This window comes from Mustela erminea, chromosome 7, assembly GCF_009829155.1.
Source record: "Mustela erminea isolate mMusErm1 chromosome 7, mMusErm1.Pri, whole genome shotgun sequence".
Lineage (NCBI taxonomy): Eukaryota > Metazoa > Chordata > Mammalia > Carnivora > Mustelidae > Mustela > Mustela erminea.
Window position 1 is genome coordinate 69,292,571 of NC_045620.1, and position 13,887 is coordinate 69,306,457.

Here is a 13,887-nt window from a genome sequence, read left to right on the forward strand (position 1 = left end):
TCCCCACTAACCTCTAAGACAGCTTTTAAGCTGAGGTAGAGGGGTGTGTGTGTGTGTGTGTGTGTGTGTGTGTGTGTGTATGTGTAATGCAGTCTTTGATTCTTATTGAGTTAAACAAAGGTCTTAAATTCTTTACTTAATGCTTTCTCAACATCATTGGAGATTATTATATGGTTTATCTCCATAGCTCTAGTAATACAGTTTTTATATTAATAAATTCCTAATACTGAACCATTGTTGCATTTCTAGAATAAATGTACTATTTATGCACTATTTCTAGAATAAAGTTAACTAGGATTATTTGCTGCTGTTACTGTTGTTCTCCTCCTAGTTATGGTCAGATTTTTTTTTTTTTAGATTTTATTTATTTATTTGACAGAGAGAGTAAGAGAGCACAAGCAGGCAGAGCAGCAGAGGGAGAGAGAGAAGCAGGCTCCCCACTGAGCAAGGAGTCCGATGTGGGGCTCAATCCCAGGACCCTGGGATCATGACCCAAGCTGAAGGCAGTCGCCTAACCAACTAAGCCACCCAGGGGATCCCAGTGGTCAGATTTTATCATCTATGCTGAGTTTAGGATTCTGAATATCCTCAATGACTTTTTAAAAAATATGTATGTATGTGTGTATTTTCTTCAGGGACTTTTAAAGATATGTTCAAGTGTAAATTTAGGAGTCAAACTTAGAAGAAATTTTCCATTATTAGGACTTCTTTCCCCCTATACAAATAGGGGTTTATCATTTGTATTTTCTTATGCTTCACAAAATGTATATGAATATTGGTCACAGGTTTTCCTTCTTTGGTTTGACTGTTTGCAATAGACATCTGGGTTTAATTTTTACCCTTGATTTCAGATCATACATATCTAAGGTTTTTAAATAGTCACTTGTGGTTTACCCAGAGGTAATAATGATTTTATGATTTCTTACCTCTTGGAGTAGTAGGATTTTCTAGTTTTTATTTTGTCTGTATTTAGACTGACTTATTAAGTCCAAGGAACTGCCAGTAGAATCTTGTAGATTATAAACTGTATCTTCTGACCTTGCTCAGTACTTTACTGTAAATTTCTCATTCAAAATGAAATTCCACTTTTTTTCATGCCTGATAATATTAACTACATCCTCTCTGTTTATTCTGTTGTAGACATACTGAACCCTTTGCTGTTTTTGAACAGGTATCCTCCCTCCTCAGGACTTTGGTGCTTCTGTTCCCTTTGCCTGGAATGTTCTCTGTGGTTAATATCTTCCTAGCTTTATACTTTACCTTCTTTAAGTCTTTGCTCAAATGTTATTTCATAAGTCAGGCTCACACTGACTTTCTTATTTAAAATTATAACCCACCTCTGTATTTGTGATCTTGCTTTTCCTGCTCTAGTTTTCATAGCACTTAGGACCTTTTAGTAGTCCTTATAATTAGGTTATATTTATTAGATTTCTATTCCCTCCATCCTTACTAAAATGTAAATTATTCAAAGTCAGGAATTTTTCCGGGTTTTAAAAAGTTAAAAAAAAAATATATGAGACATATATATATTCTAAAATGACATATCTACAGTGCTTAAAATAATACCTGACATACAAGAACTCAAATATTTGCTGGATGAATGAATAAACTATGTTGAGGAGGTCTTATTTTAATTTTAATTTAATTTAATTTTATTTTTATTGAGATTTTTTAAAGTATTGTGAAGTAGAAGGAAAAGGAGTCGAAGTGAGACTTTTGAGGGTTCAGCCTGAACACTCTGTGCTAATAAAGAGGTATATTGGGAGAAAGTGTAGGTATAGTATGTGAGGAGGTCTTATTTTTAAAGAACTCCCATTTAGGGTCAGAATAATCCCGTGTGATGTGCAAAGAATTATAAATGATCCTTTAACTTATAAAATTAATTAATTTAGACTGTTTTTCTCCCTCCAGATTCATCGAAGCAAGAACAAATGGAAATTCTATTTGAAAGATGGTGTTATGTGTTTTGGAGGGAGAGATTATGTATTTGCCAAAGCCATTGGTGATGCAGAGTGGTAAAACTTAAGAGCTCGATACACCATAAACATCAGTGGGACTATATCACATATTGTGAAACCTATTTTTATTTTTTATATAGCCCAGTATAGAGCTGCTCAAATTTTTTAGTTCACTGTGTGGAGTTTAATAAAACTATAATTCAGATGCAGATACAAATACACAATTTTATATTTCTTTCATTTGTTGTTTTAATGGGGTTTCTTTTAAAAAAAAAAAAAACCCTCATTATGTATAGCATTACGAAGCATAAATGAATCAGATGTAATGGAGCATGAAGAAATGTCACATTTCTTTCATCTTGAAGTAAAATTTAAATCAGACTCCAATTCCCTTTCATGATAAAGTTGGTATCAGTTATTAGATTGGGGCTGGTGTCCTCCCATCTCTCCCCAAACCATGTTGCAACAGACCCTAGAAAGTTTTGTAATTAGAAGGATATTCAAGAAAGCTTCTCTAGGTCTTCAGTCTACACTGATAACTAATGATATGCTGACTGTGCAAGCCCAAGTGGTCCCTTGGAAGCAGATGTCTGTTGAAACTGTACTATACTTGAATATGGAAATCTGTGCTGAGCCCAGGATCCCTGGAGCTAAGGATCAGCCTCTTTAGGCTTAGCACCTGACTGGGCCATTCTTCTTCATATTCTGCTATTTTCCTGAGAATTGTGAGGAAGTGGTTATGTTTCCATTCTGTTTCTTGAAACAGACTTCCTTCTTCTTAGTCATGGTGGGTTTTTCCTCCATCTGTAGTTTTTTCCTGTTTTTCTTAACAGTGGAAAATCCCTTTGCAGACTCCTTTTCCCTGAAAGACACCATCTCTTTTCCTTTGCCCCCACAGGGAATTCCCTCACTGAATTTGGGTTTTCTGAAGCAAAAGTTAAGAAGAGATATTCTTTTCAGGAACCTTCTGTTTTGGCCAGGCAATCTCATTTGACACAGGAAGATCTAGATAACTTTCTTAAAATCAGGGAGTGAAAAAAAAGTGCAAAACACTAATAGCTCTCATTTTCTTACAGCACTAAAAACATGGAATAGGGGCACCTGAGTGGCTCAGTCGTTAAGCGATTGCCTTCAGCTCAGGTCCTAATCCCAGGGTTCTGGGATGGAGCCCCACATTGGGCTCCTGGCTCGGCGGGAAGCCTGCTTCTCCCTCTCCCACTTCCGCTGCTTGTGTTCCCTCTCTTGCTGTGTCTCTCTCTGTCAGATAAGTAAATAAAATCTTAAAAAAAACCAAAACACCTAATGAATATCCCAATGAGCTGTTCTGTAATACTCTTTCCCTTAGTAGATTCAAATTAATGAAGGGAACATTTTCCCCATCGTTCTGGTTCTCTTAACAGGTAGAGTATACATGGTCTCTAAGATCCTACTTTCAGCCCTGAATGGTGTTTTCTAGGATGTAACTCTCATAGAAAATCCAGTGCTGATATGAGTGGTTTATGGTCTCAGAAAACTCCCCAAGGATTAGATAGCTCGGTTTGACTGGTCACAGGGCAAATTCCTCATTTCTTTTTTTTTTTTAATTTAATAGTTTCTTTTTATACAATTAAAAAAAAAATTAAGTAGGCTCCATACCCAATGTGGGGCTTGAACTCATGACCCTGAGATCAAGAGTTGCATGCTCTACCAACTGAGCCAGCCAGGTTCCCCAATTCCTCATTTCTTTTTCAGAGACAACCCCATTTGGAGAATTTAATTTATTCCAGTACTTGTCCTGTCCTACCCAAGGGACTCAGCTACTGGTAAATCTTTTTAAAGTCTGGATTAATCTTTTCTGGGCCTTGGACAACATTTGTGGGGTACTGTCTTTGGCCTAAAGTATGCAGCTGAAAGAGGATTCAATTAGTACTAGTGAATGTACTGCTCTCCAAACCAGATTCTCCAGCTATGCCTGCTTTATCCTCAGAGTAATTATTCTTTTCCTTATGACCCCTGCTGTCCCAGATCCTTGTCTGTTTTTTAAGAACTTTCAAAATTTCCCTTTAATGAATGTTGTCTTTAATGAATGTTGTCCTTCATGTGAAATGTCCATCTTTTCTACATGGAAGGCAAAAAGATGGCACTTACTTGTTTTGTTCTTTCCTAAAATGTACCCCATCCAGGACTGAAGATTCTAGGGTTGTTCTTGCTTTCTCCCTCCCAGTGTTGTCCAATCATTCTGCATTTGTCCTAAGCAAAATAAGGGCTGAATTTATTGAGAATGTGCATTCACTTGGGAGCTGGGGTTTAATGTATTGATTCAAATGTTTGGGAGATGCAGTAACAGTTGTTTCTAAAATTCATTTACTCTTTTCCATTGTGGATTTTAAAATCTCACTTTGCTTCAGTGATTTTTTAAATGGCATATCACAAATACTACTATGTTGGTCCTCTTTATTTATGTGGTCCTCCTTATTTTTTATCATCAGAGAAAAAAGTCACACTTGTCCCATTTGTGTCTCTGCAAGTCTTCATGCCCCTGATCTTTTAAAATTGCAAAAAATCATTTTAAAAACTAAGCTTACCACAAAAGAAAACAAAGCCAACAATAATCTTGGCATGCTTCTGTAAATGATAGTTTTGGCGATGACTGCAGAGAGAATTAAGAGATTCTCCAAATTATTTTGGACCTGGTGCCCTTTTATTAGTTTCAAATAATGCCGGAAAAAAATTCTACTTCCTGAAAAGTTGTCAAAACCAGCAGTTTTGAAAATTTTTTGGCCACGATTTACACTAAGAAATTAACAACCAGTATATGTTTACATGTGCATAGACACACATAACACAAGTTATATAAAAGTTTTAAAAAATCATGCTTAACTCTAGCACAGGATGGCCTCCTATATTTCCTATTTGATTCTGTTCTGTTGCATTAAAAATTGATGGTCTTGACCCACTAAATTAATTTCACTACCTACTGATGGGTCATGACTCATAGTCAAAGTATTTTTAATCTCGTGCTAAAGCGCACAAGACAAATCTTACTAGTGTATTTTAAAAGAAAAAATTATTTTATGAACCCTATAAGTGGTGTTTGAGTCTTGGCTTTGATATGGTATTACTTTTACTTTCAGAAACCCTTCTTCATGTCCAAGCTGAGCATTTCTTACTGTATGTTATAACAAAATCCTATTAGGTAGGTTGTAAATACAGTACCTTGGCAAATGTCATCCTGTGCCCTTTTATAGGTAGAGAAAGTATCTCTATTATAGAGGTTACAATTTGCTGTGTTAAATGAAATTTGTGAAAGTCTCATGTATCCTTATTCCTATTTCAAACTTTTTCTCATGCTCGCATCCTACAGTGCTTTCTTACATACTTTCTACCTCTCCCTAAAAGGGAAAGATCTTGTTGAATTTGCACAGTCTCTTAGGGATTGACCAACTGATCTTGCCTGGAATACCTTCTTTGCCTATTTTATTCAATGTGTTATAATATGTGTTACTAATCACCCGTACGACTCAGACTCCACAGGGCAATGAGGTTTCAAGTCTGGCTGAGGCACTCAGTTTCAGTAATATTAGTTATATATGAAAATGAAAATCTTTAGAATGAATACAACTGTTAATTGGGGTGGTAAGCAGGGGAATTTAATGGGGATTTTCTTTTGACTCCTGTTATTAGGTTAATATTATGCCGTTTTCATGTAAATATACTGTAATATGCCACATGGGAACTTTGTGATTTATAACTAGAAAGCTAAATTATAAATAGGAAGGCTATGATAATAATGCTTAGGAAGGAATTCAATATTAATAAAAAATATTGCACATTTTAAAGGAAAGATTATTTCCAATTAGGAACACACTTATTGAAATCTTTGTGACATAAAGATTCTTAATTTACAGGTGGACTTAATACATTTTTGAGGAAACTAAAACCAGGCCCTTTAAAGCAAATGTTAGGAATGGAGGACAAAGTACATTTAAAAATATTTTGTAAATTTAGATGAGTGATTCTTAACTGATTAACCCTTCTTTGTCATTTTGCAAACTGCCAGTGATAATATTGAACATGGTAAAACAAAAACAAAACAAACCCACAAGATAGAAACAAAATTTCCTGAGCATTTGATGTTTTTGTCATTAATGTATGAAGGATTACACAGATTAAGAATACACCAGACCCTCTCATGAGGAAAATACTTCTTCATAATGATTTGTCTTATATTTTTGTTAATAAAGTGAATTAGCTGAAAAATTATTAATCACCTACCATGTATAAGACTCAAGGATAGATACAGTGGGAGAAACAAGTAAGAGAAATGAGTTTATCACTAAAGAAATTTATAAAATAGGTGAAATATATGTGTATGGACAATACCCAGCACGTAGCGTAAAAGACAGATGAATGATAGGGATGGTAAGTGCAGAAGTCCAGAGAAATTGTTGTGGGCCACATATTTATTACTTATGCCTCACTTTATTTCAGTGGCTTAGAGAGAAGGTGGATTAGGAGAGCTTAGTAACAAAGTTAAACCCGTGGCTGGGGTCTTGCGGGGTGCAGGAGGAAGACAGGTAAGGAGGAAGGTATTCTGGACAGTAACAGTGGCACAGGCACCAGAATCCAGATGCGTGGGGCATGGCTAGGGAAGAGCAAGTGGAAGAGTTTGGAGAACAGCAGCAGGAGACCAAGCGAGCAGATTTAAAGATGGATTCTGGGGCTCTTTGAATTTAGGAGCTAAAGCTTAAATTTATAGGTACAGATGAGCTGCTTAGGGTTTTAGCAGATGTGTAATAGGATATAATAGGATTTTAGGAAGATCAGTCAGTAGTGTGTATGAGAGTGTAGCTATGGCAAAGATTGGATATGAATAAAAATGAGGGGGATATGATAAGACTTCTGTGATAAGGGGAAATGGTCTGAAGGGTGGGTGTGGCAGCAGGAATGCAAAATAAAGGCTTTATATAGAAGACATTCAAAGACACTCAACACCTGGTAGGTCTTTGTGAATGAGAAACGATAGGAGGATGAGGGAGATAGTAAACTATAACTGCTGAAACTTACAAAAATCAGTATTTGTGGAAAAGGCCCCAATATTTACTTTGAGAGGATGTATACAAGTACTTTGACTCAAACAATATTTAAGACATAATTTAAATAGAGTTTTTCTGTAAAGATATACTTTACTTTTTTTGTTTGGCTTTCTGCTTTTTTGCTTCCTTAGTTGTTTTGGTTCTGGGAATTTATGAATCATTCAAAGAGCTTATTGTGTATGTGTATAGCAACATGACTAATTAGTATTCTCTCACATCACTGAGACAACTTCTAGAACAGAACAGCTTACCAGAGAGGATTGTATCTGAGTAAAGAGAAATAACTAGTTCTACAGTAGAAAAGTCAGAAATGTGAAAAACATACAAAGAAGAGATACTTTATAAAGCTTACAGTCTTTTATAGGCTATTTTGAATCACTTTGCACAGTGGCATAAAGGTTGAAGGCAGATTAAATACATAGTCTAGTTGTGACTATACATTTATTTAATAAAATGTCAAAGAAGAGCTAAAAACTGGAAATAGCCCAGACATCCATCAGGAGGAGAATGGAAAAGAGTGTTAGCAATGAAATGGAATAAACTACAACAATGAGACAAGCAACAGCCTAGATGAATAGAAAAAACATTGTGTTGAATTAGAGAAGCCTTACACAAGAGTATATACTGTATAATTCTATTTATATGAAGCTCTAGAACAGGCAAAACTAATCCATGGGGGAAAAAAATCAGAACCATTTTTACCTTCGGCAAGTGGGAGTGAGGGGTTAACTAGGAAGGGGCAACGGGGAATTTTCTGAGAGTGATAGTGTTCTGTGTCTTCATAGAGGTTTAGGGTCCCATGGATGTATGCATTTCTCAAAACTTACTAAAATGGTGTGCTTAGTATTTGTCCATTTTACTTATCCATGTAAGTCATACATCAAATGTAAGATATGGAGCCTTGGTTAGTGAAAAGCATGCTAGAAGTGTTTAGGGCTGATGAATACTGATGTCTGCAACTTGCTTTATTTTTTAATTACTAATTTTTTTTGCTTTCAAATTTTTTAATTTTAATAGACGTTGTCAAAGTAGTTTGAGGTTCATAGAAAGATTAAGTGGAAGGTACAGAGATTTCCCATATGCCTGCTCCCCCTGTCACACCAGACACAGTCTCCCCCATTATCAATATCCCCTACTAGGGTGGCACATACACTATGACTGATGAACCTACATTGACCCCTCCAAGTCTGTAGTTTATGTAAGAGCTCACTCTTGGTGTGCATTCTTTGGATTTGGATAAGTATATGTATCCACCATTGTAGTATCACACAGAATATTTTAATATTTTTAAATAATTTTAAATTTATAATTGAAGTATAGTTGACCCTATAATACTATTATTAGTTTCAAGCGTAAAACAGTGATTGACAATTATGTATATTGCAAAATGCTTACCACAATGAGTGTAGTTACCATCTGTCACCATACAAAGTTATTACAATATTATTGACTATATTCTCTATGTTGTACTTTTCATCCCTGTGACATATTTATTTTATAACTGGAAATTTGTACCTTTTAATTCTCTTTACCTGTTTTGTTTGTCCTCCCACTCTTCTCCCCTCTGGCAACAACCAATTTGTACTTTATATTTATGAGAAAGTTTCTTTTGTTTGTTTTGGTGTTTAGGTTCTACATGTAAGTGAAATCATATAGTATTTCTTTCTTTGTCTGACTTATTTCACTTATACCCTCTAGGTCCATCCATTCATGAATAGCAAGATTTCACTTTTCTTTTATGGATGAGTAGTGTTTTTGTGTGTGTGTGTGTGTGTGTGTGTGTGTGTGTATTTTCCAAATCTTCTTTATCCATTCCTCTGTCTATGGACCCTTGGGTTGCTTTCCATATCTTGGCTCTTGTAAGTAATGCTGCAGTAAACATATGGGTCATACTGGATAAATAGCCAGAAGTGGAATTATTGGGTTGTATAATATTTCTATTTTGATTTTTTTGAGGAAACTCCATACTGTTTTCTATAGTGACTGCGCTAATTTCCATTCCCACCAACACTGCATAAGTGTTCCCTTTTCTATACATCCTTATCAAGACTTGTTATTTTTTGTCTTTTTGAGTTCTGTGGTTTTCATTTGCATTTTCCTGATGATGAGTGATGTTGAACATCTTTTCACGTGTCTGTTGGCCATTAGTAGTTCTTCTTTGAAAAAATGTCTATTCTGAGAGTGGATTGAAGAAGGACTCCATCTCTAGAGAAGGAACAGCCCCATCTTTGCCCATTTAAAAATCAGATTATTTGATTTTTTGGTGTTGAGTTGTATGAGTTCTTTATGTATATTTGGATATTAATGCATTATCAGATATGTCATTTGCATATATCTTCTCCTGTTTACCAGGTTGGTTGCCTTTTTGTTTTGTTGATAGTTTCCTTAGCTGTACAAAATCTTTTTATTTTAGTACAGTCCCAATAGTTTACTTTTGCTTTTGCCTTCCTTGCCTGAGGAGACTATCTAGAAAGAAAAATGTTGCTAAGGCTGATGTCAAATAAATTACAGCCTGTATTTTCTTCTAGAAGTTTTATGGGAGAACTACATTTTAATTTTAATTTAAATTTTTACTTAGCTGCATATGGCTAGTGGCTACCAGATTGGACAGTGCATTCCTGGAGGGTGTTTTCAAGCTATCTGAGGAAAAGGACCAGTTATTTTAAATTTCAAATCTGTTATAGACTAATATTTTTATAAAATGCAATAAAAATCACTACAAAGATGCGATGAAAAAAATGCCAAAAGATATGTAAAATACCACCTCATTTAAAAAATTTTAGATTCCAAAGACATTAAGTTACTCTGTCAAAATTGCTAGAAATGTTTCTGAACTCTCTCAACATCTGTATTTTATGTCATCATGTTCCAATGACAAATAATTTTTACACTGGCAATCATGGACAACACTTTGAATTAGGTAGATTATCTCTTTTTTTCCCAGTGTGCCTAAGAATAAATAATTTCCTGAAACCAACTCTTTGTTAAAATTACTAGTACAGATCATTTTTTACATTTTTAAGCACTACACGATAATGTGGTTACTGATAAAACAGTTAACACTCTTTATTAGCAAGTCTTGTCTGGGACAGTTGCATATTGACACTGCAATGGAGACAACTTCAGGGTGGATTGAGAAGGCTTATTTGATCCAGTGAAGCCATTTTTGCAGTTGGAGGTATAAGCCACAAAATCCTTCCTTCTATATAGTTCAACCCGACGTTTACAGCAGCCAAATTTGCTCAGCAACAGAAAGAAATCCCTTTGGAATGCCTTTGTGAAAATCGCATACAGAAATGGATTGGCACAAGAATTGACAGGATAAAAAAGAACCAGTAAAACTTTAGAGTTGGTTACTGTGATAAGGGGCACTTTGAAGGCAGCTGAGATGGCAAAAAAAGAGATTGGTGCCATGCAAGTGAAATCAGTGAAGATGAGGACTGCCATTTTCTTGGCAATCTTCGTATCTTTGTTGTTAGCCATCAGCTCTGGATTTTGAACTGCAAAATAAATTTTAATGTAGCAAGCACAGATGATGGTGAAGGCCACCACATTGAGTATCAGAATAGTTAATATGTAGACTTGGGAGAGAGTGGTTTCCACATCCATGGGGAGGCAAATGCTGACCTTCATGTAATTGCTGACACCCACAAGGGGCAATGTGGCAATTAGAGTAGAAAAGAGCCATCCTCCAAGCATGATCGGTATGGCATGTCTTAAACGTAGCTTTTGGTCCAGCTGAAGAGCATAGGTGATGGTGTGCCATCTTTCTAGTGTGATAACTGTGAGGGTGTAGACAGAAAGCTCACTTGAAAATACAGTGAAAAAGCCAGCTGCACTACACCCACTCCCGGTCTGCCAGTCTATGGCATGGTTATAATACTGGCCTTTGGTTTGGGAATCAACTGAGGCAATGAGCAGCAGATAGAACCCCATGCAAAAATCTGCAAAAGATAGATTGCACATGAGAAAACGGGGCACTGTCATTTTATAGCGACTAGTCAGGAGAACAAAGAGAACAGTCACATTTCCCATGATGGCCAAGATATTAATCAGCCAAATCAGGACCCTAAGGAACTCATAGCCCATAATATCTTCACAGGGATTAAAAGCATCTGGTTCAGGAGCACATCGGAGTGTCTTGGGTGAGCAGAAACCATAGTCATAATCCCAGTCACTCAGTTCACTCTCAGCAAAGATGGCAGAATAACTGTAAGAAGAATATTTTGTCTCAGTGTAAACTCAAGAGATATTCTATGGTAATGTATATTAAAGAAATGGAAGGATCCTCCTTAACGTTTTTTAAATCCTATGAAACAAAAGGAAACAAAGCCACAACAGCCTCATTCTTAGGTTTATTTGTATCTGACAACTCTGAATTGATATAGGACTTCCTTAAGGGAATGAAAAGCAATTTATACATATATATGTCATAGATGCAAAGAGTTAAAGAAGCTGTTTACAGAGGATGATTTAGAGACACAGTATTAGAGACACAATTTTAGAGACACGGTAAATGCTTGCTATGTCTAAAAGAATCCTTTCTTGGCATTTTCTTAGGTATTTATTCCATTTACTTGCCAACCAAACTGATATCAAGCCGAGTGTCTGTGGTAGAACACAAATGGGATTGGAAGGCTCTCCCTGCTAAAGGTGGTCAGCCGCAGGTAGACTAGCTTGCACAGTGGTTTCTAACTAAACAAAAAGCCCTGCTGAGAAGTAGAAAGAAGGAATGGACTACCAGGAACCTAGCAGAAAATAAATATAGACATGGACAATAGGGAGAAATGTCTCTCTTGGGGAAATAGGGACAATAGATACTCCTTAGGGATATGAGTCAAATTCAGAAAGTAGATTGAAGAGGAACTCCATCTCTAGTGAAGGAACAGCCTCACTTCTGCCTTACCCTTCCTCCCAAACCTACTGCTACTAATTGAGTTCAGGTTTTCATCCTCTCTTACAGGACAGTTACATTAGTTTCCCCCCAATATCCTTCCCCAATTCTAACCCCTTCCCCGCCCATCTGTACCTTCCTTCTGGAATGGTCTTTTATATACAAATCTTTTCAAACTTTTACTAGGTTCTCATTGGCTATGGGATAAAATCCAGACTCCTTGTGATGGCCACCAAGTCCTAAATGATCTGGGTTCTGCCTCCTTCTCCAGAAGCAGTAGCGCTGCACAATTGAGAGCATGGGCTCAGGAGCCAGACTGACTGGGTTCCAGTCTTTACAAACTGTGTAAATCTGGGTGGGAGAGTTACCATCTCAGTGCCTCAAGCTCTTCATTTGCCAAACAGATCTACCAATCCTACTTCCCCTCATTAGGGCTGTGCTAAAGATTAACTCCATTAACACTTACAGAATGTTTAGAATAATGCCTGATACATATTAAGTGCTCAGTGACTGTTAGGGATTCTTTTTTTTTTTTTTAAAGATTTTATTTATTTATTTGACAGAGAGAAATCACAAGTAGATGGAGAGGCAGGCAGAGAGAGAGAGAGAGGGAAGCAGGCTCTCTGCTGAGCAGAGAACCCGATGCGGGACTCGATCCCAGGACTCTGAGATCATGACCTGAGCCGAAGGCAGCGGCTTAACCCACTGAGCCACCCAGGCGCCCCGACTGTTAGGGATTCTTACAATTATCTCTTGTAGATCCCTTGTGCATCTTTCCTTTCAGTTACATGAAATGACTTGGGGCTCTCAGAATCTACTCTTTCATTCCTCTGTCTTTGTGCTGTTTCTTTTCCCTTCTTCTCCTCATCTTTCTGGTGAGTTCGTCCTCATCCTTAAAGGTAACCTCCTCTATGAAGCCTTTCTTGATTCTACACCTCCAGGGAGTTTACCACCCCTTCTCCCTGCCATAGCTGCACTTAAGGACTATTGTAATCATCAAACTGCACTGCTGTTGTGTGATGATTTAATAATCTGTGAAGCTATTCTTTAATAGCTTTGAAGGCAGGGGTTACTAGGTCTTACTTATTTCTTATTACTTATTACTGACTTATTACTTATTACTTACTCATTTCTTATTACTTATTACTGACTTATTTCTTATTACTTATTACTGACTTATTACTTATTACTTACTTATTTCTTATTACTTATTACTAGGTCTTACTTATTTACTTATTACTTATTTCTGAACTCTTGGTGCCTAACACAGTTTTGGCTCAGAGTATCCATTCAGTCAATGCTTGTGGAATGAGTAAACCAGGGTGATCCTGGCTCTGAAAGGAAGTGAAAGAGTACAGGGACAACGAGTGTGTACAGTACCTGCATGTAGGCTCAACAAATTTTCTCTTTGCTCAGTCTGCATATATAATCTTGGGAGCTGGAGAAATGGCCATAATTTTCCTGTCAGAGCCATCACTAATATGTATTTTACCTTAGGGTTCCTCACCCATTCAAAGAGTATTTTTCTCTGCTCTTAAAACTTAGCTTCTCATGTTCCAAAAAAGGAAGTGTGAACCTAATTCGGTGAGTAGATGAAAGGATATATTTGAACGATACAAATACTGAAGGGAAATAACACAGATTAAAAAAGGAATTAAAAAGGGCGCCTGGGTGGCTCAGTGGGTTAAGCCGCTGCCTTCGGCTCAGGTCATGATCTCAGGGTCCTGGGATCGAGTCCCATGTCGGGCTCTCTGCTCAGCAGGGAGTCTGCTTCCTCCTCTCTCTCTCTCTGCCTGCCTCTCTCCCTACTTGTGATCTCTCTCTGTCAAATAAATAAATAAATAAATCTTTAAAAAAAAAAAGGAATTAAAAAGAAATCTATGATCTGGGATTCCAAAATGGTGCTAGAAATTCTTAGAAATCATTTTGGAACTTGTGAAGGATTGCTGCTCTGCATAGG

At 36.7% G+C, this 13,887-nt stretch overlaps 2 protein-coding genes across 8 annotated transcripts in view; one reads left to right on the forward strand and one right to left on the reverse strand.

The window, feature by feature from the left end:
* Positions 1 to 2,182, forward strand: part of GTF2A1L (general transcription factor IIA subunit 1 like) — a 51,347-nt gene extending 49,165 nt beyond the window's left edge. Inside the window, exon 9 of the mRNA XM_032352067.1 lies at positions 1,912 to 2,182. Within this exon, the coding sequence (XP_032207958.1) occupies positions 1,912 to 2,019 (108 nt within the window). The 3' untranslated portion in view covers positions 2,020 to 2,182. The remainder of the gene's footprint in view (positions 1 to 1,911) is intronic.
* The window catches only part of LHCGR (luteinizing hormone/choriogonadotropin receptor), a 124,881-nt gene that overhangs the window by 61,920 nt on the left and 49,074 nt on the right, over positions 1 to 13,887 (reverse strand). For 4 of the 7 annotated variants that reach the window (XM_032352061.1, XM_032352060.1, XM_032352062.1 and 1 more), the window contains one exon: positions 10,063 to 11,243. The exons of 2 other annotated variants lie outside the window; for them this stretch is intronic. In XM_032352061.1, coding sequence (XP_032207952.1) covers positions 10,103 to 11,243 — 1,141 coding nt within the window. In that variant the 3' untranslated portion in view covers positions 10,063 to 10,102. Of the gene's footprint in view, positions 1 to 10,062; positions 11,244 to 13,887 lie in introns of those variants that run through there. One more of the 7 variants, XM_032352066.1, reaches the window with a different exon arrangement.